The sequence below is a fragment of the Carcharodon carcharias genome, chromosome 7, assembly GCF_017639515.1.
Source record: "Carcharodon carcharias isolate sCarCar2 chromosome 7, sCarCar2.pri, whole genome shotgun sequence".
In the NCBI taxonomy this organism is placed as follows: Eukaryota; Metazoa; Chordata; class Chondrichthyes; order Lamniformes; family Lamnidae; genus Carcharodon; species Carcharodon carcharias.
The window spans coordinates 51744990-51768431 of NC_054473.1; the positions used below are offsets into that span (position 1 = coordinate 51744990).

Sequence of the window (23442 nt, forward strand, 5' to 3'; positions counted from 1 at the left end):
ACCATTCAAGGAACCAAACATAATGAAATGGAGTAAGCTTTTTGGATCAAGTATTTTTTCCTTTCTACAAAAGATTGCTAAGTTGATAAATCCTCTTCTTGCTCAGTTTTTAATTTTTCTTCTTTGCATGTGCGTCAGCTCCAGCAGTTTCAATTTTCTTCCATAGGAGCATAGAATACAGAAGGAGGTCATTCCATCCATTGTCTTTGCTAGAAAAAAAGGCAAATCCCACTGCCCTACTCTCTCCCTGCATCCTTTTATTTTAGCTTGCTCTTTGCTTCAAATATTTCTTGTAGTGAAGCACTCCATGTTCTAAAAACACTCTGCATGAAACAATTCCTCCAATCATTTCTTCTCTTACTGAAAATTTTACATTGACAATCCCTCAGCACTAACTTTCCTAATCGGAGGGAAAAGATTGTATTCACACCATGAAGTACCTTCATAATTTTTAAAAATTCTAATAAATCTCATACCCTTCTTTACTCCTGCAGAAATAGTCCCTCTCAAATTTTTCTTCATTACTCTAGTTTATGTTCCATGGTATTGTCATGGTGAATCTATGCTGTAACTTTATGGCTTTGATGTCCTTCCTATAATCAAAACTGCACACAGTACTTTAAATTGTACTTATCATTATCATCATGTCTTATCATTACTCTGTTAAAATGTATTATCTCATTATTCATTATTTTTGAACTCTATGAAGTCAATATTACATGACAGGTGGGGACAGTTTGCGTGGTAAGGGGTTAAAAATCACATAACTTGATCATACTTGCTGCATCTTTGCTTGCCGCCAATTTTGCAGCAACAGGTTGTAGGTTGCATGTTGTGTGTATGTTCCTTCTTGGAAAGCCAAACAACTTCTTAATAATATCCAAATCAGGATCCTACAGTACAGTTGGGAGCCTGATTTAAATTTAACAGTCGCTGGCCCAGTTTCCAAAGGCTTAGGAAAGCTGGCAGTTAAATTGAGTTGGGAGCAGCTGGCTGCAGAAGGAAAGTGCTTTCTATGGCACTCCAAGTGTGCCAGGAGGAGCAGGTGTGCTGCCTCTACCCCTCAAGCAAATCTTCTACTAATCATAATTTCTCCTCTTTGGCCCGTGATCTGCCAACCCCCGCAAAAAAAGTCACAAGGTGCTGGCCGTCCACACCTCCAAACTCGCAATCCTGAGCTGACTGCTACGTAATCCCGGGTTTTCTGCCCCCAATCTGTCTCTCCCTGTTAATCCATGACCCTGAAGCTCTTACCCTGTGACCTACCTCCCCAAAACTTGCAAACCTAAGCCTCCTGCCCCGTAATCTTCCAAGCCCACCTTCAACTCATGACGGCCCAGCCATCTACCTCCCTGCCTCTCCGGACCTCCTGCCCCTGAACTTGCGATCCTGGAAGTCCTGCCCCTTCATTCCGGGCCTCCTACTGCTGTTGAGTAATCAGGTCCTCCTGCTTCATAATCCCACCCCCCTGCCCAGGAACCCACACCTCCTGCTGCACAATCTCCTGGCTCTGAACCGAGGGTGAGCTTCCGATCTCTCTATCAAATGCTCCAATGAACTTGAATTTCCTGCTCTGTGATCTGCTGACCCTGCCTGAACCTGCATCTTTCCTTCCCTTCTTCCTTGTTTGCTCGCAGCCTCTAATTGTGATCTTTCTTGATTACCAGAGACCATTCTCCAAGAGTCCTTGGCTCCAGCCTTTTGCTGCTGGTTTCCCTGCCACCAGCTGGCCAGCCTGTTAATCTGGATGATTGCTGTGCAGAAAACATGTCAAAAAATTATGATGCCCTGCTGCTAAATTCAGCAAGACCTGCACATATTGGGAATTGCCCCCCAACCTTTTCTCACTGGGGAACTCTCTCCCATGAAATATTGGGTCCGATACATAACAGCCCAGTCTTTATTGATTTTCATGGTTTTATGTAGCTGGTACACTTGAACAAAATTAATCTTTTTTCACCTTTCATCTGCATCCCTCAGCCAATTTTGAATTAGTGCATTTTCTTCCCAAAATGCAAGATTTCAGCTTCTATACATTAAATTGCTTCTACGTCTTGCCTGCATTTTACTAACCATTTAGAGATCTTCTAAGTCACTTCAGTGTTGCCAAACCCCATCTTTGTGTCATCAGTACATTTCAGTATTGTGCTCCATATGCTCAAGTATTTGACCTCTGACGCACCATATCCAGCTTCTTTCAATTGAGCAACAGACATTAACTCTAACCTTTTCTTTCTGTTAACCACCTTTTAGTCCATGGGGGCAAATTTCCTCTTATATTTACATGAATACTTACATTTAAATGATTATTTGTGACGAGCCTCATGGAACCAGTTTATCAAATCACTGCTGAAAATCCATATATGCAGTACCTATTGCATTCTCCTCACTTAGGTAATCACTCTATATAACAGTTTTCCTCCTTCAAAAGCAACTCAGTGCCTGATTAAGGGAGCCAACATCAGGAAAGGGGAGGCCCACTAAGAGCCAACCCCTGCCCTTGCTGCCAACGTCCTCAATGTTGCAACCCCCACCCTGCAAAAGCCCTCTTGCCATTACTTACCTGGATCGCTCCTCAGCCCCTGATGGCTGTGGTTCCAGCAACAGCACCGGTCTCCCTTGTGGCAGTGTAAGCAAACGAGCTGCCAGCCTCTGATTGACCTGCAGCTCTCAGCAGTCTGGACCTCCAGCCCCAGGATCCTGATACCGTGGAAAGGCCTGCCGCTAGCTTCTCAACTGCCTGATTGGCTCATGGTTCTGCAGGCCTTCCCCAAAGGAGGCAATGTGGGTCTCTTGTTGGCTCTCCATCCAGCAGACGAAACTTCCATCACCTCCAAAAGAGTCCACCCATAATGGGTTGCATTCTAAGAAGCCTCCCCAACTTTGATCACATACATTAGCTTTATCTCAGGCAATACTGAGATAGTTAAATCAACCCATATTATTGCCCTATTGTTCTCACATATCTCTATGAATACTTCCTTTCTTTTCTCCTTTGATCTCCTGACTCTGCACTCATGTCCATGCAATTATACCTACAGATTTATGGAAAATTGACCCTTTACTTTTAAAATAAACAAAATGCAGAATGGACAACTTATTTTGAAACAAGATGGAGTCGAGAGGTTAGGTGACCTCCCTTCTTGTCAGGACATTAAAATTCAAACAACCTTCTGGGACATTCCACTGAGAAGACATTAAAGTGCAACAGATCTTTCCTATGGATTTAATAGTTGCTTTGACCAAATACTTGCAGAAACTAAGGCACAACGGTCCTACAGAATTAAATCCCACAGAATGATGGTGAGGTGAAACCTATTCATTTGCAAGGAGGTGCAAATGGCTGAAACTCAAATCCTATTGTGTGTCAATGTTTCAGTTGTCAGGGACCATTTGTGCGGACAATGGGAAAATAGACACTATGGTCACCTGACAGAAATCAGGATATGATAAAAAAAATTTATTAACAAACACTTTTGACAGCAGTCAGGCATTCAGTCTGGAAGAGAAGGAGCCTCAGAGGAAAGAGATTCAGCCCACCAAAGGAAGGACCCTTCCTTGAATCCACTCGCTGGCAAAGGAGTGGGGCCAGCCTTTTTCCTTCCGATTTGAAGAACCGAGGCAGGTCTTCAATACTGGAGCTCGACTGCACCTCTCCTGGAGCAAAGGCAGAAACCTGCAATTGCAAGTAGTAAGCCATTGAATTAATTGTCAGGAACTTGCAACCACCATTTCTTCAGTGAACCAAAAGGGAATCATCAAGCCTGCAGTGTTTTTCAAGCTTCCATCTCAAAAGACTCAAGTACAACAGTGAAATTTTTTTTAATATAAAACCTAAGTGCAAGCTACCTCTTCTGTAATTATGTTGTCTTGGATGTATGAGTGTCTGTGGGCATGTGAGAGTGGGTGCTTTTGTAAATACATCTGGGTGTTGAGAAATAAATATTTATTTTTCCCTTTTTTTAAACTCACGGGAATACATGTTTCGGTTTGTTTTTAAGAGTCAAAGCACTCAAGGTGTTAAAACACTCCTTCCCTTTAAAAAAAACATCTTTCTGTGGGTAGTTGTGAGTGGAAAAAAGGGGAAACCATCTCTCCCCTGCCCATAACACTGCACAGATTCCAGCTTAAAGCAATGCCCAAAACAGCCTTTATTTCAGTTGTTTCACATGCAGCTTTTCCTGTTCTCCCCTTCTATAATCCAATATTTTTCACCCTGTTCTAACTTGTACATTGTCCAGTTTCACCTGCATTTGCACCATTAATTTGTCACACCCTCCATTTTATTTCAAATTCTCTTCTGCTATTTGACCCAACATTAGGTTTTCAATGTTCTCACTTTCAGCAAATTCTTTCTGAATTTCCTAATGGCAAATTCTTTCTGAACTTTAGTCCCATCCTCTGCTCTCAGTAGGATTTATGAACTGCCCCACTGTTTCCTGTTGACTTCAATACAGCTGTTGCAATTTGAGACCAACAGTAGCAAATGGTGCTTCTGATGCTTCAACCAGAAGTCTAAATGATGAATAACCAGATCATTAATAGCCTGCATTATTTCAATCAGGAGCCAGCTACATGTTCCCAAAAGTGCAATTCCAGCTCACTTTTCAAAATAAGCTGCAGTTTTAATATTTAGTTGGGGCATTGCACTTGCCAATTATATTTGCATTGGATACTTGGCTGACAAAATGCTACATGTATTTATTGCTCCTTTATAGAAGTGCTTAAGGTTTAAATGTGCTCTCAATTCAAACAAGAGGCGGGCCCGGGGGAAGCACTAGCTTACTTGTTCATAGCTACAAGACATCTCATGGGTTTGGATGCTGAGATATTTTTACACTTGAAAAGAAAAGTAACATTTGTCAGTGATTCCTCTGGATCATCTAAATGGGTCCTGTGCTGAAGTAATGAATTTTTCTTGAACACAAATCTTTTCTAAGATGGGATGATGCTGGCTAATGGAGCACAACTCTTAGAAATCTAAGTGTAAGATTAAGGTGCCTGGTATACCTGGTAGCATGCATTGGAATTAATACCAGTAATGGTTCCAATGTGCCCTGCTGATAGAGACTATTACAGTGATCAATTGGCTTCCTGAGGGTCATTTAACTCACCTCGCAGGGAACTGAAAGGATCTGATCAGCAGTCTGCTTCACACCATGTCCCATTATTTTGCATTGAGTGTCCATTGGGAAGTGGACAAGAACTTAGTATCAGAAGATTGAAGGAGGTAGGCTGGAATGTATGTTCAACGAGGTTGTGGAAGTTGGGTAGGATGAGACCATTTGTAAATGAGAGTAGGATTTTGAATTCAATGAGTTGAAGGACAGGGAATCTCTGAAGGCTGGCAAGAACAAGCGTGGTGGCTAAGCAGGGACTAGTGTAGACAAATTATGTAACAAATGGAACTTTTGGGCAAGATGGAGTTTAGGAGGCATTGGACAAACCAAGGCTGGAAGTAAAATAAGCAACATAGAAAAAGATTTTAGAAGCAGTATTTGTGAGGTAAGAAGTGGGAAAAAGCAGTATTTGTGGCTGGTTGGATATGGGGTTCAAAGCTTAACTCAGAGTCGTTCAGGATATCCAGATTGGACACCAGCAGGTTCAGGATCAGTCATAGCCATGGAGCAATATACTATCAAGGGAAAAGCTACATCAATTTGATGGTGGCTGAACAGGGTGGCTTTGGTTCTGTCCATGTTAATATGGACATATTTCTGTCTCATGTATGTCAGTCAAGCACGCTGATAGTGAATAAAAGCAAAATATTGGTGGATGCTGGAAATCGGAAACAAAAATAGAAAGTGTTGGAAATATTCAACACTGGCAGCATCTGTGGAAAGTCCAATATGACTTCCTCAGAACTGAAGGAGGTAAAAATGTGATGATTTTATGCTGCTGAAAGGGGGAGGGGGTGAAAGAACAAGAGGGAAGGTCTGGCATAGGGTCGGGGTGGGAGAGATTAAATAATAAAAACGTCATGGAGTAAAAGGCGAAGTAGTGGTGGTGAATATTAGACCCAAGCAACTCTAACCTAACAGACATATCAGAGATCAACAAAATAAATTTCAAACTGAACTTATTCCCTTCTACTTAAAAGTGTAAAACATGTAGGGGATGTGATTTGACTTGGGCTGTACTGTCCATGGAATTTGACACATCTTCCTCCTCAAATGAATGGAATAACCTGAAATTGGAATGAAACTACTGTGAACCCCCTAAGGTAGTTAATAAGCCAATGGGCCACATTTCAGAGGTCAGCTAATAGCAGAATAGTTATGAATTTAATTTTTGTCCCAAAAAGGAATTTAAACCATTTCAGTCTAGCAGATACTGAACATCAGATTTACAAAACCAATCTATAAGTTTAGATCCATACAGCCAGATGCACTGCATCCAATACGCTCTAACTCCTTTAGCTACCTTTCCAAAAACAATAGACATGAGTAAAACAATGTTGCACTATCCCAAAGCCTAACCTCAGTTATCATGTCAGTCTCCTCATAGATTAGAGGAGCTTTCCGCCTTGATGAAATACCCAACTCTTTAAAGCTGCAATTATGTAGAGGGGTTCATGTACTAATCAATGGCTGGTAAAGCAATGAATAATCCGATAGTCAATACTGCTGTAACTGTTCAGTAACATGTAGAAAAAGGGTTTTATTGATTTGGCTCAGACGTTCATCAACAGAACAAAAGTGAATTTCTATCCACATGACTCCAGAACTCTCCATTTTTATTCCTCTGAGCAACTTTGCTCTGTAAGCTCATATACGATTTCCACATAAATGTGAGGTTGTCTAATCAGCTTATTTACAAGTGTTATGTAATAACTTCATTGCCAAGGGAGTTAAGGGTAAATATCATTTCATAGTTCCAATTCATAAGATCTCACTACAGAATGAAATGCTGTCTCTTTTATGTAACCAGTTGGAGCAACATTAATTTTGATGTTCCTAGATAACTGCATTTCACCAGCCTTGGGAATATGCATGAGTATGTATTTATGTCTAAAATCTCTGAAGGCACTTAATTATTTACTAGTCATGCAGTTAGTCTTTTTACTTAAAACAAACAGGAAGTACTTCAAAATTCGCAGGGATGCATAATGTATAGACATAAATCCATTAAAAGAGGATAGATTAAAAAAACGTACAAAGTATACAATGAGGTGGTATATTTCAGGGAGGGGAAAGCAAAACGTGCATAAATCCTTTACTCTCACTGCTTGTAACTCTTTCGAGTACAAACCCGTTTCCATCTGTTTCAGATGAAGTTACATTGTTTCATAGTTTGCCATTGTGAGATTTGAACTCTTGATCTTGGGGTTACAAACCCAGTACCATAACCACTTGGCTATTTAGGCCAAGCCAAAATTCTGAGGAGCAGGTTGCAGAAATGTTTAAAGACTTTGTAACTCTTTCGAGTACAAACCCATTTCCATCTGTTTCAGATGAAGTTACATTGTTTCATAGTAGCAGCATGTTTTTTAAAGAAACAACAATAAATAAAACAATGTTAGGAAGAAATGATACGGCGCTTCTTACATGTCTTCCTTCTTCCTTAACCGAGGTTTTCCCCCCCACTGTGGTTGACAGGGCCCTGAATCATGTCTAACCCATCCCCTCTCCCTCCCAGGACCATGATAGGGCCTCCCTTGTCCTCACTTTTCACACCACCAGCCTCCACATTCAAAGGATCATCCTCCGCCATTTCAGCCAACTCCAGCATGATGCCACTGCAATCTTCCCTTCACCCCTCCTGCCGGCATTCTGTAGGGACCATCCCCTCTGGGGCACCCTGGTCCACTCCTCCATCACCCCCAACACCTCATCTCTCTCCCACAGCACCTTCCCATGCAATCGCGGAAGATGCAACACCTGTCCCTTTACTTCCCCCTCCTCACTGTCCAAGAGCCCAAACACTCCTTTCAGGTGAAGCAGCGGTTCACTTGCGCCTCCTTCAATTTGATCTACTGCATTCGCTGTTCCCAATGCGGTCTCCTCTACACTGGAAAGACCAAACAAAGTCTGGGTGACTGCTTTGCGGAACACCTTCGGTCTGTCCGCAAGCATGACCCAGACCTTCCTGTCGCTTGCCATTTCAACACCCCATTCTGCTCTCATGCTCACATGTCCATCCTTGGCCTGCTGCAATGTTCCAGTGAAGCCCAACGCAAACTGGAGGAATTAGCATCTCATCTTCCGATTAGGCACTTTGCAGCCTTCTGGACTTAACATTGAGTTCAACAACTTCAGATCATGAACTCTCTCCTTCATCCTCAGCCCTTTTTATCCCCTTTTTACAATATTCATTCTCATTTCTTAATTTTCATTTTTAACCAATTATTTTTATTTATTTTCATTTTGATTCCTTGTTTTATCCCCACCTCTTATCCTATTTTCAATCTTTTTTCCCACCATCATCTCCTCCGCCCACTCTACTCCCACAAGGACCGTCTGTCACTTGTTCATGTTGTTCTTTCCAAAGCGCTTACCCTTGTCTTGCCATTATCACATTCTGCTTTCTGATCTTAATGCCACCATCAGCACCTCCTTTAGCTCGTATCACTATCAATAACACCCCTTTGTCCTTTTGTCCATGACATGTCTGGCAATTTCTCCTTTGCCTCCACCTATCACTAGCCTTCTATCCAGCTTCACCTGCTCCACCCCCCTTAAACAGTATAAATTTCATTATATTTTTACTTCTCTTTGGCGCTGAAGAAGTGTCATAAGAACTCGAAATGTTAACTATGTTTTTTCTCTCCAAAAATGCTGTTAGACCTGCTGAGTTTTTCCAGCATTTTCTGTTTTTGTTTCAGTATGTTGCTTTTATCTATGAGTAAACAGGACCTGGACTGGGATTACAGACAGAAGATAAAAATGTAATGCTTATCTTTACATTCTTTTTGAAGTAATTTCTTGTATGCACGTTTTTAGGTTTCTCATTAAAAGCAAATATTTACCTTCCTCAAATGGATATAGTGGGCACAAAATTCATTTGCCTGTTTTTTGGGCTAGGGGGCCCAGTTTGTGGTGTGCCTGTCTCTGTTGGAAAAGGGATGGATTAGACACAAAATCTGTCCACCCATCTAAATTCAACGTACATAGTGAGTCACCCGGCACAAGTGGGTTGCAGTCAGTAAAGAGGGATAGGTCAGCCCATGTGCAAACTCTTCAGAGGCTGGGGTTGCAGAGCAATTCTGTAAGAGAACATAACGAACATACACAGAGATAGATGCCTGGTGCATTGGCAGACCTCCCAGATAGCCTTCTGTCACTGATTAGGAGCATGGAGAATCCAGCTTCACTTTGGCACAGGGGGCACTTGCAGATGCCAAAATGTACAAGTGAAGTGAAGCCTCACTATGTGGTCCCTCTCATTCTGTCCAGTTGCAGCTGGTGCATGTGGACTCCTCCCTTCTTACTATTGCTCTTCTTCCTTCCCCAACGCCACCCTGCCTCACCACCCCATGGTGGCTTCTGGATCCTAGGAGGTAGTGGTGAGCCCTCATAATTGCGAGCCTTGTGAGATAAGCAATATACAACTACAAACATGGACACCTTCTCAGGTGTGCACTGTAGAGATCCCCTGGTGATCTAGGCAGTGAATCTCTGCTTTACTGATGGCTTGCTCCACAGTGTTATGTGTGACTCCATGGTCTTCTTGACGACCCTCTGATCTCACACGTAGCCAGTGGTGTCTGCCATACTACTACAATGGAGGTAAGTCTGCATTGTGCCCCCAGAAGCGGTGCCCAGTGAGTTTATCTGGTGTGCCATACAGAATAACATTCCTAGTTCAGCCTTATACTGTGTCATGCCCAGTACAGGCATGAAGATATTACAAATTTTAAAGCTATATTTTTTTGAAAATGGACACAAAAGCATGGTCGCAGTATATCATGTGACTTCTTTGGCATTTGACCTGTTAGCTAAGTGTCTGCGGTCAATTCATGATTAAAAAAGGACTCAAGTGAAATAATCTCTCAGCCACTTGCGAGATTCACACATCTCACTGTTTAAGAATGGACAGAAAACTACAGGACAATGGGGTTTGCATACAACTTGTCTCCTTGTTTCACCAGGGACAACAGAGACATTGAAACTCCATGGGTGGTAGACGAATATGAAATGGATCACATCCACCTTTCATTATAGTGTGATGGCTCCACATCCAAACACAAAGAACGTAGATGTCTCAAAACTCTCAAAGTGTGAAAGGCTACAGCACAGGATGTGTATCAGCCCAATCCACCACCTTTTTTAGGGGGATGACTTTGGTCACAGGTCACTTGGTTAAGACAACCATGTTTGCAAGCTGTTCTTTTAAAAATTACAGTAGCTATTCTGATCAGAAACACAATGACAGATTTGATCAAAAACACCATCTAAGCCATCATACCAGCTGCAAGACAACTATGCAACCAAGCTAAAATAACTATTTCTTGAAAGTGGGAGAAGGATCCTCCCCCAATCTGTTCCAGCTTCAAGTTCACCTGAGAGCCGACCTCCTAACAATTTAACTACAAGAAGTCTCGTAACTTAATGAAAATCCACTGATTTACAAGACCTGCATTCTAGCCAAAATATTAGTTCATCTAAGAAACTACAGGCCTGCTATGAAAGAGACTGAAATAATTACTACTTGGAATCATATTGATTTCTTTTCTTCATCTGTATCTAAGTGTTGTGTGTATGGTAGTGTATATGAGACATTGATTTAAGCCTCTGGGACAAGTGTGTGATAATAAATAATCATATTTATTTTTAAATTCACTAAAGTTTGCTGCTGGAAATTATTTTAAATTGGGACAAACTACTCTTAGGGTAAGAAAACACACTAACTTCAGACACAAAAACACTGATCGCAGACAATAAGAAAACACACAAACTCTGTCTGATCTCCAACTGGGCAAAGCAGAAGTGCTGCAATTGGTTCTAATGCTCCTAGGTTAGGACGGGGAAAGATCATGCAAGCGCTTATGCTACTGCTTAGGTGTCAGCTGGAAATAGGTGGGCTACTGATGAATTGGATACATGATCGGAAGTTCAATTTAGTATCAAATGTAACACCAAACAATCTGGTTAGTCTCAGGCAGTTTCCAGGGAGAAGGATAGAGTCATTGGTTACTAGGAAACGGAGTTTGTGGCAAAGACTATAGACATGTGAAAGCTGAGGCTATGTTTTCAGATGATGTCACTGAGCGGCTGCATATAGGTGAGAAAAGGGAGCAGGTCAAATATAAATCCTTGGGGATACCAGAGGTAAAAGTATGGAAGCAGGAAGAGAAACCATTGCAAGTGATACTCTGACTACAATTAGAGAATTAAGAATGGAACCAGGCAAGTGCAGTCTCACCCATCAGGATGCCAGTGGAGAAGCATTGGAGGAAGATAGTGTGGCCAACTGTGTCAAAGGTTGCAGACAGGTAGAGGGCAAGGAGGGATGGTTTTTCCTTTGTCAAAGTCACATTGGATGTCATTTGTGACTTTGATAGGAGCCTTCAAGATACTGTGGCAGGAGCAGAAACTTGATTTCAGGGATTCAAACATGGAGTTCCAGGCACAGATTTGGGTGGCAACAACAAGTTCAAGGACCTTGGAGAGCAAAAGGATGTTGGAGATGAGACAGTAGTCTCCAAGGACAGTGGGGCCAAGGGCTGTGTTTTTTTTGAGGAGGGAGTTGTTGACGACACATTAAGAGAGAGACAGTACCTGAAGAGAGGGAAATTGACAATATCAGCTAGCATGGGAATCAGAGGGGAAAGCTGAGCAGCCAGTAGTTTATTGCAAGTGACTACTCTTCAAAAGTCGTGAAGATACTATATAAATGCAAATCTTTATTTTTGCATTACTTACCTTCAAGTCTCACAACCAGTGGTACTTCCAGCTTAAGTTCACGACACGCCTTTGTTATGCCATGTGCTATTATTGCACAGTTGACTATTCCGCCAAAAATGTTGACAAGGATTGCTTTAACCTAGAAAAGAACAAAGAAGCTTTCAGAAGGCATTAGGGACAGCATAACAAATTCAAATGAACTAGAAATAGCTGTGTGAAAACTATGTTTCTTAAAATATTATTACCAAAAGCAGCAGGGAAGAAAGGGAGTGAGGTGCCAGAGAGTGGTGGAGGTATTCTGGAATCTAGAAGATCAATCTCAGTACCAAAGCAAGGCAAACAGACTTAACAGAAGTTTTCCTACAATTACTTTGTAACAAAGTAAAACTGACTTTAGGTATTGCGAAATTTTAATTTACAAAACAAAGTCGGTGGATATCCCTGCCCAAATTAGAAACAGCCATGTGTCAAGCTTCTGAATATTTAACAAGTACTTTGTAACAGTGTTTACTAAGGAAGAGGATACTGACAATAGAAGTGGAGACTATATAGGTAATGGATGAGGTGAAAATTGATAAGAAAGGTGTACTAGAAAGGCTGGCTATGCTCGGAATGGGTAAGAACATAAGAAATAGGAGGAGTAGACAACACGAGCCTGCTCTGCCGGATCTTGGGTTTCAACTTTATTTTCCTGTTCTCTCCCCATATCTCTTGAATCCCTGAGACCCCAAAAATCTGTCTATCCACCCTTAAATGTATTCAATGATGGAGCATCCATAACCCTCTGGGATAGATAATTCCAAAGAGTCACCTTTTGAGTGAAGCAATTCTCCTCATCCAAGTCCTAAATGATTAGCCCCTTATCCTGAGACTGTGCCCCCATGTTTTAGATTCCTCAATCAGTGGAAGCAATCTCTAGTGTCCAACCTATCAAGCCCCTTCAGAACCTTGCATGTTTCAATGAGATTTGCCTCTCATTCTTCTAAACTCGAGAATATCTAAACTCCAAAGGCCAAATTTGCTGAGTCTCTCATCATAGAACCAATTCAGTGAACCTTCACTGTACCGCCTCCAATGCAAATATGTCCTTTCTTAAATGTGGAGACCAAAAGTGCACAGAATAATCCAGATGTGGTCTCACCAAAACCCTCTACAATTCTAGCAGGGCTTCTTTATTCCTGCACTCCAAACCCCTTGCAATAAAGGCCAACATTCCTAATTGCTTTTTGTACTTGCATGCTAACTTTCTGCATTTCTTGTACGAGCACACCCTTTGAACATCAACACTTACAAGTTTCTCACCTTTTACAAATATTCTGTTTTTCTATTCTTACAACCAAAATGAATAACTTCACACTTCCCTACATTATACTTCATCTGCCACCTTGTTGCCCGCTCACTTAACCTGTCTATATCTATCTGCAGCCTTTCCATGTCCTCCCCTTAGCTTACCTTTCCACCTAGCTTTGTATGATCAGCAAACTTAAATACAATGCTCTCTGCCTCTTCATCTAAGTCATTAATATAGATTGTAAATAGCTGGGGCCCCAGCACTGATCCTTGTGGGGCTCCACTATTCACTTTCTGCCAACTTGAAAATGCTTTGTTTATGCTGACTCTTTGCTTTCTATCCATTAACCAATTCTCAATGCATGTTAGTATAATACCACCAAATCCATGACCTCTTATCTTGCCTACTAACCTTTTGTGGGGCACCTTATCAAATGCCTTTTGCAAACCTAGATATACTATATCTATTGTTTCTACTCTAGCTACTTTATCTACTCTACTGGCCCTGAAAAAAAGCTAATAAATTTGTCAAAAAGGATTTCCTTTTAGTAAAACCATGTTGATTGTTCTAATCATACAATGTTTTTATAAGTGCATTGTTAAGACTTCCTGAATAATAGATTCCAGCATTTTTCCAATCACAAATGTTAGGTTAACTAGCCTGTGGTTAACTGTTTTCTCTCTCCCTCCTTTCTTGAAAAGTGGTGTAACATTTACCAACTTCCAATTTGATGGGACCGTTCTTGATTCTGAGGAATATTGCAAAATCATAGCTAGCATATCCACCATTTCCGCGGCCATCTCTTTCAGAGCCCTAGGGCGTACAGGACATCAGGTCCTGGGGATGTGTCGGATTTTAATCTCTAAATTTCTCCAATACTTTTTTTCTGCCAATATTAATTTACTTAATTTCCTCACTCTTTTTAGCTCCTAGTTTACTGTCAATTTCTGGTATGAAACTTGTGTCTTCCACTGTGAAGACAGACACAAAATATTTGTTCAATGGCTCCCTCATTTCCTCATTCCCCATGATAATCTCTCCTGCCTCAGCTTCTATGGGACCAATGTTTACTTACTCTCTTTATTTTTCTATACTTATAAAACTTCTAACAATCTGTTTTTATATTTCTGGCTAGTTTACTCTCATGCTCTACTTTTTTCCTTACTTTTTGGTGGCCCTTTGCTGGTTTCTAAAACACTCCCAATCCTTGCTACTTATTTCTGCAAGATTGTTAGCCTCTTCTTTAAAGCTAATACTATCCTTAACATCTTGAATAAGCCACGGGGGGTCTTTCTTGCTGAGCTTTTGTTTTTCAATGGAACGTATTTCTGTTGAACATTTTGAATTGCTCTTTAAATATATCTGACTGTTCATTTCATTCCATACCTTTCAGCCCATTCACTCAATTAATCTTAGCCAGTTTTCACCTCATACCTATGTAATTGGCTTTAAGTTTAAGATTCTTTTCTGTGATTGCAGTATGTCACTTTCAAACTTAACATGGAATTCAATGGTATTATGATCACTTTTTCCCAGTAGATCTTTAACTATGACATGACTAATTAACCCTGCTTCATTTCACAATACTAGATCTAAAATAGCTTTATCCCTTGTTGTTTCCACAAAAAACTGTCACAAAATCATTCTACAAATCCATCTTCGAGTAAACTCTTGCCAGTATGATTGTCCCAGTCTATATGAAGATTAAAGTACTCCACAATTATTACATTGCTTCTGTTACAAACCCCAATAATTTCTTGTTTAGTGTTCTGTCCAACAGTATAATTGCAATTAGGGGGTCTATAAATTACACCCACTAGTGTTTTCTGACTCTTGCTATTCCTAATTTGCATCCATACTGATTCTACTTCATGATCTTCTAAGGCTAGATCCTTTTTCACTAATGTCTTTATGTCGTCCTTTACTATCAGGCTACCTCTGCTCCTTGGCTATTCTGTCTGTCTTTCCAAAATATTGGCCCGAATTTTTCAGGCAGTGGGTGGGCTCAGCGGGAGCAGGCTGTTGCGGAGCCAATCGCTGCCCGCAATTGGCTCTACGCGACCATTTTATGTGGGAGGGCTGATTAAGGCCCACCCAGCATAAGGCATGAGCTGTAGCGCTCAGCGCTACCTGTACACGCACATGTGCGTGAAAGAATGCTTCAATCTCCCTGAGGCACAGAGCTGCCTCAGGGAGAATGAATTGATATTGAAGTAATTAAATAAATGGAGAAAAAATTTATTTAAACATGTCGCCTCATGTGACTATGTCACATGAGATGGGAAATGTCTTTATATCTTGGAAAAAATTTTCATTTATTTAATAAAAGCTTTAGGAAACCTTGTCCCGTTTGTGGATGAGGTTTCCTAAAAAACGTAAAGGTCGCTTGGCCTTTTTGCCTGCCTACCAACCTTAAGGTTGGACGGGCAGCATTAACAATTACATTAATTACTTCCTTAATGGCCTTAATAGGCCGTTTATATATTGACAGACGCGCAGTTGACTCCCGCGTATTCCAGCTGAACGAAGCATCACGAGACAGCGCGATGATGTTGGGATTCACGCCCGACGTCATTGCGTGTCATTTTATGCGTCAGTGTGTCGGACCCGTCCCTGCACGCCGACTGAGAAATTCTGCCCATTGTGTACTCTGGAATATTTATTCCCAACATTGGTCACCCTCTAACCACGGTTATTAGCTTTAAATCATTTACCTCTATTTGTGCCACTAGTTCATCCATCTTATTGCAAATGCTTCCTGCATTCAGATAAAGAATTTTTAATTTAATTTTTTTATTTCTATTCCTTGAAATTACCTTATTCACTGATGTACAATTTTGATTAAATTCTCTGTCCCTTCCTGTCCCATTTTGCTTGCCTTTACCCATAGCTATATTGTTCCGGTGCCCCGAGCTTTCTCTTTGATAAGTCACCTGGTCCAGGGGGCTTGCATCCCAGGCTCTAAGGGACGTGGGAGTGAAGGTAGCAAAAGGGCTTGCCATAGTCTTCCAAGTTTCCCTAGATAGGGGAGACATGTTACAAAGATTGGAGGGTAGAAAATGTGACACACTTGTTCAAGAAAGAGTATTAGTACATTCCTCATTGTAGAAATTATAGAAACAATTATTAGAGAAAAAAAAAATTAAAAGGCATTTGGAGAGGTTGGAGAAATTTAAATTATTTTAAAAGAGCCAGAACAGAGTTGTTAAAGGCAGATTGTTGTGTTTAACTATTTTTTTAAAAAATATTCGTTCATGGGATCTGGGCATTGCTGGCTAGGCCACCATGTATTGCCCATCCCTAATTGCCCTTGAGAAGGTGATGGTGAGCCGCCTCCTTGAACTGCTGCAGCCCACATGTTGTAGGAACACCCAGAGTGCTGTTAGGATCTTTACCCAGAGAGTGAAGGAACAGCAATATAGTTACAAGTCAGGGTGGTGTGAGGCTTGAAGGGGAATTTGCAGGTGGTGGTGTTCCCATGCAAATGCTACCATTGTCTTTCTAGGTGGTAGCGGTCCTGGGTTTGGAAGGTGCTGTGGAAGGAACCTTGGTGAGTTGCTGCAGTGCATCTTGTAGGTGGTAAACACTGCTGTCAGTGGCAGAAGGAGTGAATGTTGAAGATGGTGGATGAGATGCCAGTCAAGTGGGCTGCTTTTTCCTGGATAGTGTCAAACTTCTTGAGTGCTACTGGAGCTGCACTCATCCAGGTAAGTGAAAAGGATTCCATCACACCCCTGACCTGTGCCTGGTAGATGGTGGCCAGGCTTTGAGGAGTTAGGTGGTGAGTTACTAGCTGCAGATTTGCCAGTCCCTGACCTGTTCTTGTAGCCACAGTATTTATATGGCTGGTCAAGTTCAGTTTCTGGTTAATGGTAACCCCCAAGATGTTGATAGTGGGGATTTCAGTGATGGTAATGCCATTGAATGTCAAGAGGAGATGGTTAGATTCCCTCTTGCTGGAGATGGTCATTGTCTGACACTTGTGTGGTGTGAATGTTACTTGCCATTGAACAACCCAAACCTGAATATTGTCCAGGTTGTTCTGCATATGGACATGGACTGCTTCAGTCTGAGGAGTTGTGAATGGTGCTGAACATTGTGCAATCATCAGAGGACATCCCCACTTCTGAACTTAAGATGGAGAGAGGGTCATTAATGAAGCAGCTGAAGATGATTAGGCTTAGGACACTAGCATGAGGAACTCCTGCAACAATGCTCTGGGGCTGAAATGATTGACCTCCAACAACCACAACCATCTTCCTTTGTGTAAGGCATGACTCCAACCAGTGGAGAGTTTTCCCATGATTCCCATTGACTTCAGTTTTGCTAGGGCTCTTTGATGCCACAGTCAGTCAGATGCAGCCTTGATGTCAAGGGCAGTCACTCACCTCACCTTTTTGATCAAGTAAAGAGAAGGTTGCTGAAGAGAATACAGTGGATTTTGTCTATATGGACTTTAAGCATTTGACAAAATTGACGCTGATGGAATTTGAGGACCATTGGGGGGGATTTCCCACACTCGTCCGCCGCCGGGATCGTTCGGTCCTGCTGCAAGTCAATGGACTTCTGGCTGGGGAATTGCCTCACCCCCGGCGGCTCCTGCTAACGAAGGGGCTGGGAAACCCGGGCCAATGTCAGCTTGGATAAAAAATTGGCCTAAGGACAGAAAACAATGACTTGTGGTAAATGGTCTTTTTTCATGCTGGCGAATGGTAGACAGCAGTGTTCCCCAAGGGTCAGTGCTGGGACCACATATACATGCTGATGATACCAAACTTGGAGGTGGGCAAAAAGTGAGGATGATACCAATTGACTGAAACAGGGCATGGATAGACTAGCATGATTTGGGCAGACAAATGGCAGATGGAATTTAATACAGAGAAGCGTGAGGTGATGCACTTTGGCAGAAGGGATAGAAAGAGAGGCAATATGCTTAGTGGCACAATTCTACAATATGTGTAGGGACAGAGGGGTCTGGAGTGCACGTGCTTTGAAATTGGCAGGACATATTGATAGTTAGCACAGCATGTGGGATCTCGGGGTTCATAAATAGTAGTATTGAGTACAAAAGCAGGGCAGTTATGCCAAACTTTTAGGAAGCTCTGGTTAGGCCACAACTAGACTATTGTGTCCCATTCTGGTCACCACACTTGGAAGGATGTGGAAGTCCTTGAGAAGGTGCAGAGGAGATTTACCAGAATAGCTCCAGAGCCCAAGAATTTAACTATAAAGTTACTTTGGAGAATTGAAGGTTGTTCTCCTTGGGGCAAAGAAGTGAAGGGAGATCTGACCGACATGTACAAGATTATGACAGGTTTGGATAATGTAGACAAAGAAAAACTTTTCTCATTAGCTGATGACACAAGAACTAGGGTGAACAGGTTTAAGGTTTTGGGTAAGAGATATTGAGGTGAGGGGTGGGGTGCGGGAGTAGAATGTGAGGCAGGACATTTTTATGCAGCTAGTGGTAATGACCTGGAATACTCTGCCTACAAAGGTGGTGAAGCAGAAATGATCAATGATTTCAAAAGGAAATTGGATAGGTACTTAGGGGAAATAAACTTGTAGGGCTATGGGGGTAGAACAGGGAAATGTGATTGACTGAATTGCTCCAGAGAGCTGGCATGGACACGCTGGGCTAAATGGCATTCTTTCGTGCTGCAATGACTCTAATGTTTATCTGATTATCACTCTTATCTCCGACCATTTTATTGCTTCCTTCAGAATGTTCTTCTATAGGTGCCATACAAATTCAAGTTGTCATTGTTCCCTGTAACTCTGCATCTCATCTGTTTAGAATACATCTGGCATGCTACAGGCATCTAGATCAACTTTATGTAATAAATAATGAATGGCATAATTTTACCTCAAAACTTTGGGAAGTTCCTCCTCATTACCCTCATTGGTCATGAGCTGAGTAGCAACCCATCAGATCACAAAACTAAAAGCAGACTGGCTCCAATACACTTACTTACTTGACTAACACTGCTGCTGACTAAAAGTAAAGGTAACACATCTTTCCATACCACAGCAGTGCAGTGCTACCAGATTTACTTTTGACCAGCAGGTCAACTGTTGTGGTGTGTTTCTTGAGATGCCTGCTAAATATAGCTGAGACTTCCTGTTCAAACCAGGTGCCCCCACATTTGAAATCAGGGTAATTACCACACCCTGCCAAACTAATGGGAAGCAAAACAATGAAGGTTCACAAGCATTCATAATTTTTCCTAATCTTTAGCCGGCATGAATAAGCAACTTGAGCAACTGATCTGGTCTATGACACTGTTGACGTCCCCTGTAGTTAATTAATAACCACAAGATGCTCGAGATTGACATTTGGTTTTGCTCCTTAGTCTTTCCATTCCACTTATAGAGAAGACTACACATGTTCCTGCAGTTCAGACTGAGAACTAAGTGCAATAGAAATCAAAGCTTATACTCAAATCTCATTCTATTCTTCTAGGTGTTGAGGCTTATTACAAATTCAGGTTTGCAACAGGTATCTACTTAGGTTCAGTAGCATTAGAAACCCTGTTAAGTGGATTTTTTTAGCATCTGCTAATGTGGTAGTAGGGCATAGGAGTATGACAATGAAATTACTCAATGATCTAGACCAGATCTCCTTGTCTTAAGCACATGTACTCTTAACACACTTAGGTAGGTGCATCATTTAGCTCAGTTTCTAAGCTGCTTCATTCCACAATAGATAGAACACACAATCTATTAATCACAATGGAATCACTAGCCACAGTCATGTTGAATTCTGTTCATGCACGATTATAAAAATAAATAACATGAACACAGTAAGTCTATTTTGGTAGGTTCTGTAAATGTGGAAACTTAAATTCTGCCCAAACAGGGTAAAGGTTCCACATTTTCAGGCTATTCTGCCTGACTGACTGATTTCTGGTGTCTGTGTTGATACTTAAAAGGCTTCCTTTCAAAGACTGGCAGAAATCAAAGAAATTTATCAACATCAACGTGCACAATGTATCTTGCATGAACAGGCATATCTAACAAAATGATTATTGTTTAGGGTCAGTGCAAAGCTGCCCATCCTCCATCTAAATCACTTCTGCCTGCCAATGATAGTCAACCAAGCACAAAGCTGTCTGGGGAAATTGCTCCCTTGCAGGTAAGCTTCTGCCCAAAATACATTTTAAAGCATCTTGTGTCCAGGTTCAATTTGTTGAAAAAATTCTACTTAAATCTCTAACCATGTCCGTTTTCCACCAGTATAAGGAATACTTGGATTCAAAAGTCACAAGCCTTAGCTCAGATGTACAAAAATTGGACTTGAGCTGCAAAGTAAAATAAACAGTTTATAGTTTACTATTATATTTACTTTAGCATATTCTAGTAAATAAATAAGGAATTGAAAACTATAGAAGTAATGAAACTGCATGTTGTTTTAAACGTGAGATATTGGAAGAATTTTAAATTTACAGACAAGTTTCAAAATTACTCTTGATCGTGAGCTTGTTTGATGGTACCTTAAACATTCATCCATGCACAAACGGAAAGATTGCCATCATTTAGTGTATTTTCAAAAAGAGCCAATAAGTTGACCGATAAAGGGCAATCACTCAACAAGTTTGCTGAAAACCCAATAATCAGTTATCAAATTAGGAAATTCCAGAAAGGAGAGCACTATGGCATACGACCCCAATTCACAATTCTAGTCAGATGGGAAAGGAAACAAGTATACTCTCTATCTCAGCACACATAGTTACATTGACACTTCGCTTTGATTCTTAAGGCAGTAGGTCTTTGTTACAAATCAACTTGCACAGAAGAGCAGGATAAGCATCATTCTCAGATAAAATGTTTGCAAAGTGCTGCTTTAGATAAAAACTATCAATGCAAATGAAAGAAGTGCATGTCCTATTAAGAATTTTAAACGATTTCACACTTCTCACCCATTCTTGCAATATAACATAGTATATATATCATACTCTATGCTCAGTTTTATAGTGGTCATGCAGAGCTTGTGATAATTCTTAATTAAAGGATTCAGGCAAAGAAAGAATTTCATCACAGAACTGGTTTGTGCCTTGTAGATAGTGGACAGGCACCAGGGAGTCAGGAAGTGGGTTAGTCATCACAGGTTTCCCGGCCTCTGACCTGTTCCTGTCGCCACAGTACTTATGTAGTACTTGTCTAGATCTTGCTACAGGCAGGCGTGGACTGCTTCAGTATCTGAGGAGTTGTGAATGGTGCTGCAAGCATCAGTGAACATTTGTAGTTCAGACCTTAAGATGGAGGGAAGACTATTGATGAAGCACCTGAAGATGGCTGAACCCAGGGCCAAAGGAGACAGTAGCATAGTGGTAATGTCAGTGGTAATGTCCAGAGGCCCAGGCTAATTCTCTGGGGACATGGGTTCAAATCCCACCACATCAGCTGGTGGAATTTAAATTCAGTTAATAAAATCTGGACTGTAAGGCTAGTCTCAGTAATGGTGAACGTGAAACCATCATTGATTGTTGTAAAACCCATCTGGTTCATTAATGTCCTTGAGAGAAGGACATCTGCCATCCTTACATGGTGTGGCCTACATGTAATTCCAGACTCACAGCAATGTGGTTGACTCTTAACTGTCCTCTGAAATGGCCTAGCAACACTCAGTTTTGCCAATGACACTCGCATTTCATGAAAGAATGATAATAATAAAAAACACCTCCTGTAGTGATTTCCTGGGGCTGAGGCGATGGCGTCCAACAATCACAATTAGGTATGACTCTAACGAGTGTGGAATTTTTCTTTTTTATTCATTCACGGGATGCGAGCTTCACTGGCTGGGCCAGCATTTATTGCCCATCCCTAGTTGCCCTTGAGAAGGTGGTGGTGAGCTGCGTTCTTGAACCGCTGCAGTCCATATGGTGTAGGTACACCCACACTGCTGTTAGGAAGGGAGTTCCAGGATTTTGACCCAGCGACAGTGAAGGAACAGCGATATATTTCCAAGTCAAGATGGTGAGTGACCTGGAGGGGAACTTCCAGGCGGTGGTGTTCCCGTCTATCTGCTGCCCTTGTCCTTCTAGATGGTAGTAGTTGTGGGTTTGGAAGGTGCTGTCTAAGGAGCCTTGGTGAATTCCTGCAGTGCATCTTGTAGGTGGTACACACTGCTGCTACTGTGCGTCAGTGGTGGAGGAAGTGAATGTTTGTGGATGTGGTGCCAATCAAGTGGGCTGCTTTGTCCTGGATGGTGTCAAGCTCCTTGAGTGTTGTGGGAGCTGCACTCATCCAGGCAAGTGGAAAGTATTCCATCACACTCTTGACTTGTGCAGTGTAGATGGTGGACAAGCTTTGGGGAGTCAGGAGGTGAGTTACTCATCACAGGATTCCTCGCCTCTGACCTGCTCTTGTAGCCACAGTATTTATATGGCTAGTCCAATTCAGTTTCTGGTCAATGGTAACCCTCCAGGATGTTGATAGTGGGGGATTCAGTGATGGTAATGCCATTGAACATCAAGGGGCGAAGGTTGGATTCTCTCTTGTTGGAGATGGTCATTGCCTGACACTTGTCTGGCACGAATGTTACTTGCAACTTGTTAGCCCAAGCCTGAATGTTGTCCAGGTCTTGCTGTATTTGGATATGGACTGCTTCAGTATCTGAGGAGAAGCGAATGGTGCTAAACATTGTGCAATCATCAGCGAACGTCCCCACTTCTGATGTTATGATGGAAGGAAGGGGATTGATGAAGCAGCTGAAGATGGTTGGCCCGAGGACACTACCCTGAGGAACTCCTGCAGTGATGTCCTGGAGCTGAGATGACTGACCTCCAACAATCACAGCCATTTTCCTCTATGCTAGGTATGACTCCTACCAGCGGAGAGGCTTCCCCGATTCCCACTGACTCCAGTTTTGCTAGGGCTCCTTGATGTCACACTTGGTCAAATGCTGCCTTGATGTCAAGGGCAGTCACTCTCACCTCATCTTGGAAATTCAATTCTTTTGTCCATGTTTAAGCCAAGGCTGTAATGAGGTTAGGAGCTGAGTGGCCCTGGCAGAACACAAACTGGGCGTCAGTCAGCAGGTTATTGCTGAGCAAGTGCTGCTTGATAGCACTGCTAATGACCCCTTCCATTACTTTACTGATGATTGAGAGTAGACAGATGGGGCGGTAATTGGCTGGGTTGGATTTGTCCTGCTTTTTGTGCACAGGACATAGCTGGGCAATTTTCCACATAGCCGGGTAGATGCCAGTGTTGTAGCTGCATTGGAACAGCTTGGCTGGAGGGAGCGTCAAATTCTGGAGCACAAGTCTTCAGGGCTATTGCCGGAATATTGCCAGACCCATA

General features: G+C 41.8%; 1 protein-coding gene across 4 annotated transcripts in view; it reads right to left on the reverse strand.

Annotated features, from left to right (window-relative positions):
• suclg2 (succinate-CoA ligase GDP-forming subunit beta) overlaps positions 1-23442 on the reverse strand; it is a 416386-nt gene that overhangs the window by 25789 nt on the left and 367155 nt on the right. For 3 of the 4 annotated variants that reach the window (XM_041192068.1, XM_041192066.1, XM_041192067.1), the window contains one exon: positions 11865-11985. In XM_041192068.1, coding sequence (XP_041048002.1) covers positions 11865-11985 — 121 coding nt within the window. Of the gene's footprint in view, positions 1-3540; positions 3677-11864; positions 11986-23442 lie in introns of all 4 variants that reach the window. The other variant, XR_005943576.1, reaches the window with a different exon arrangement.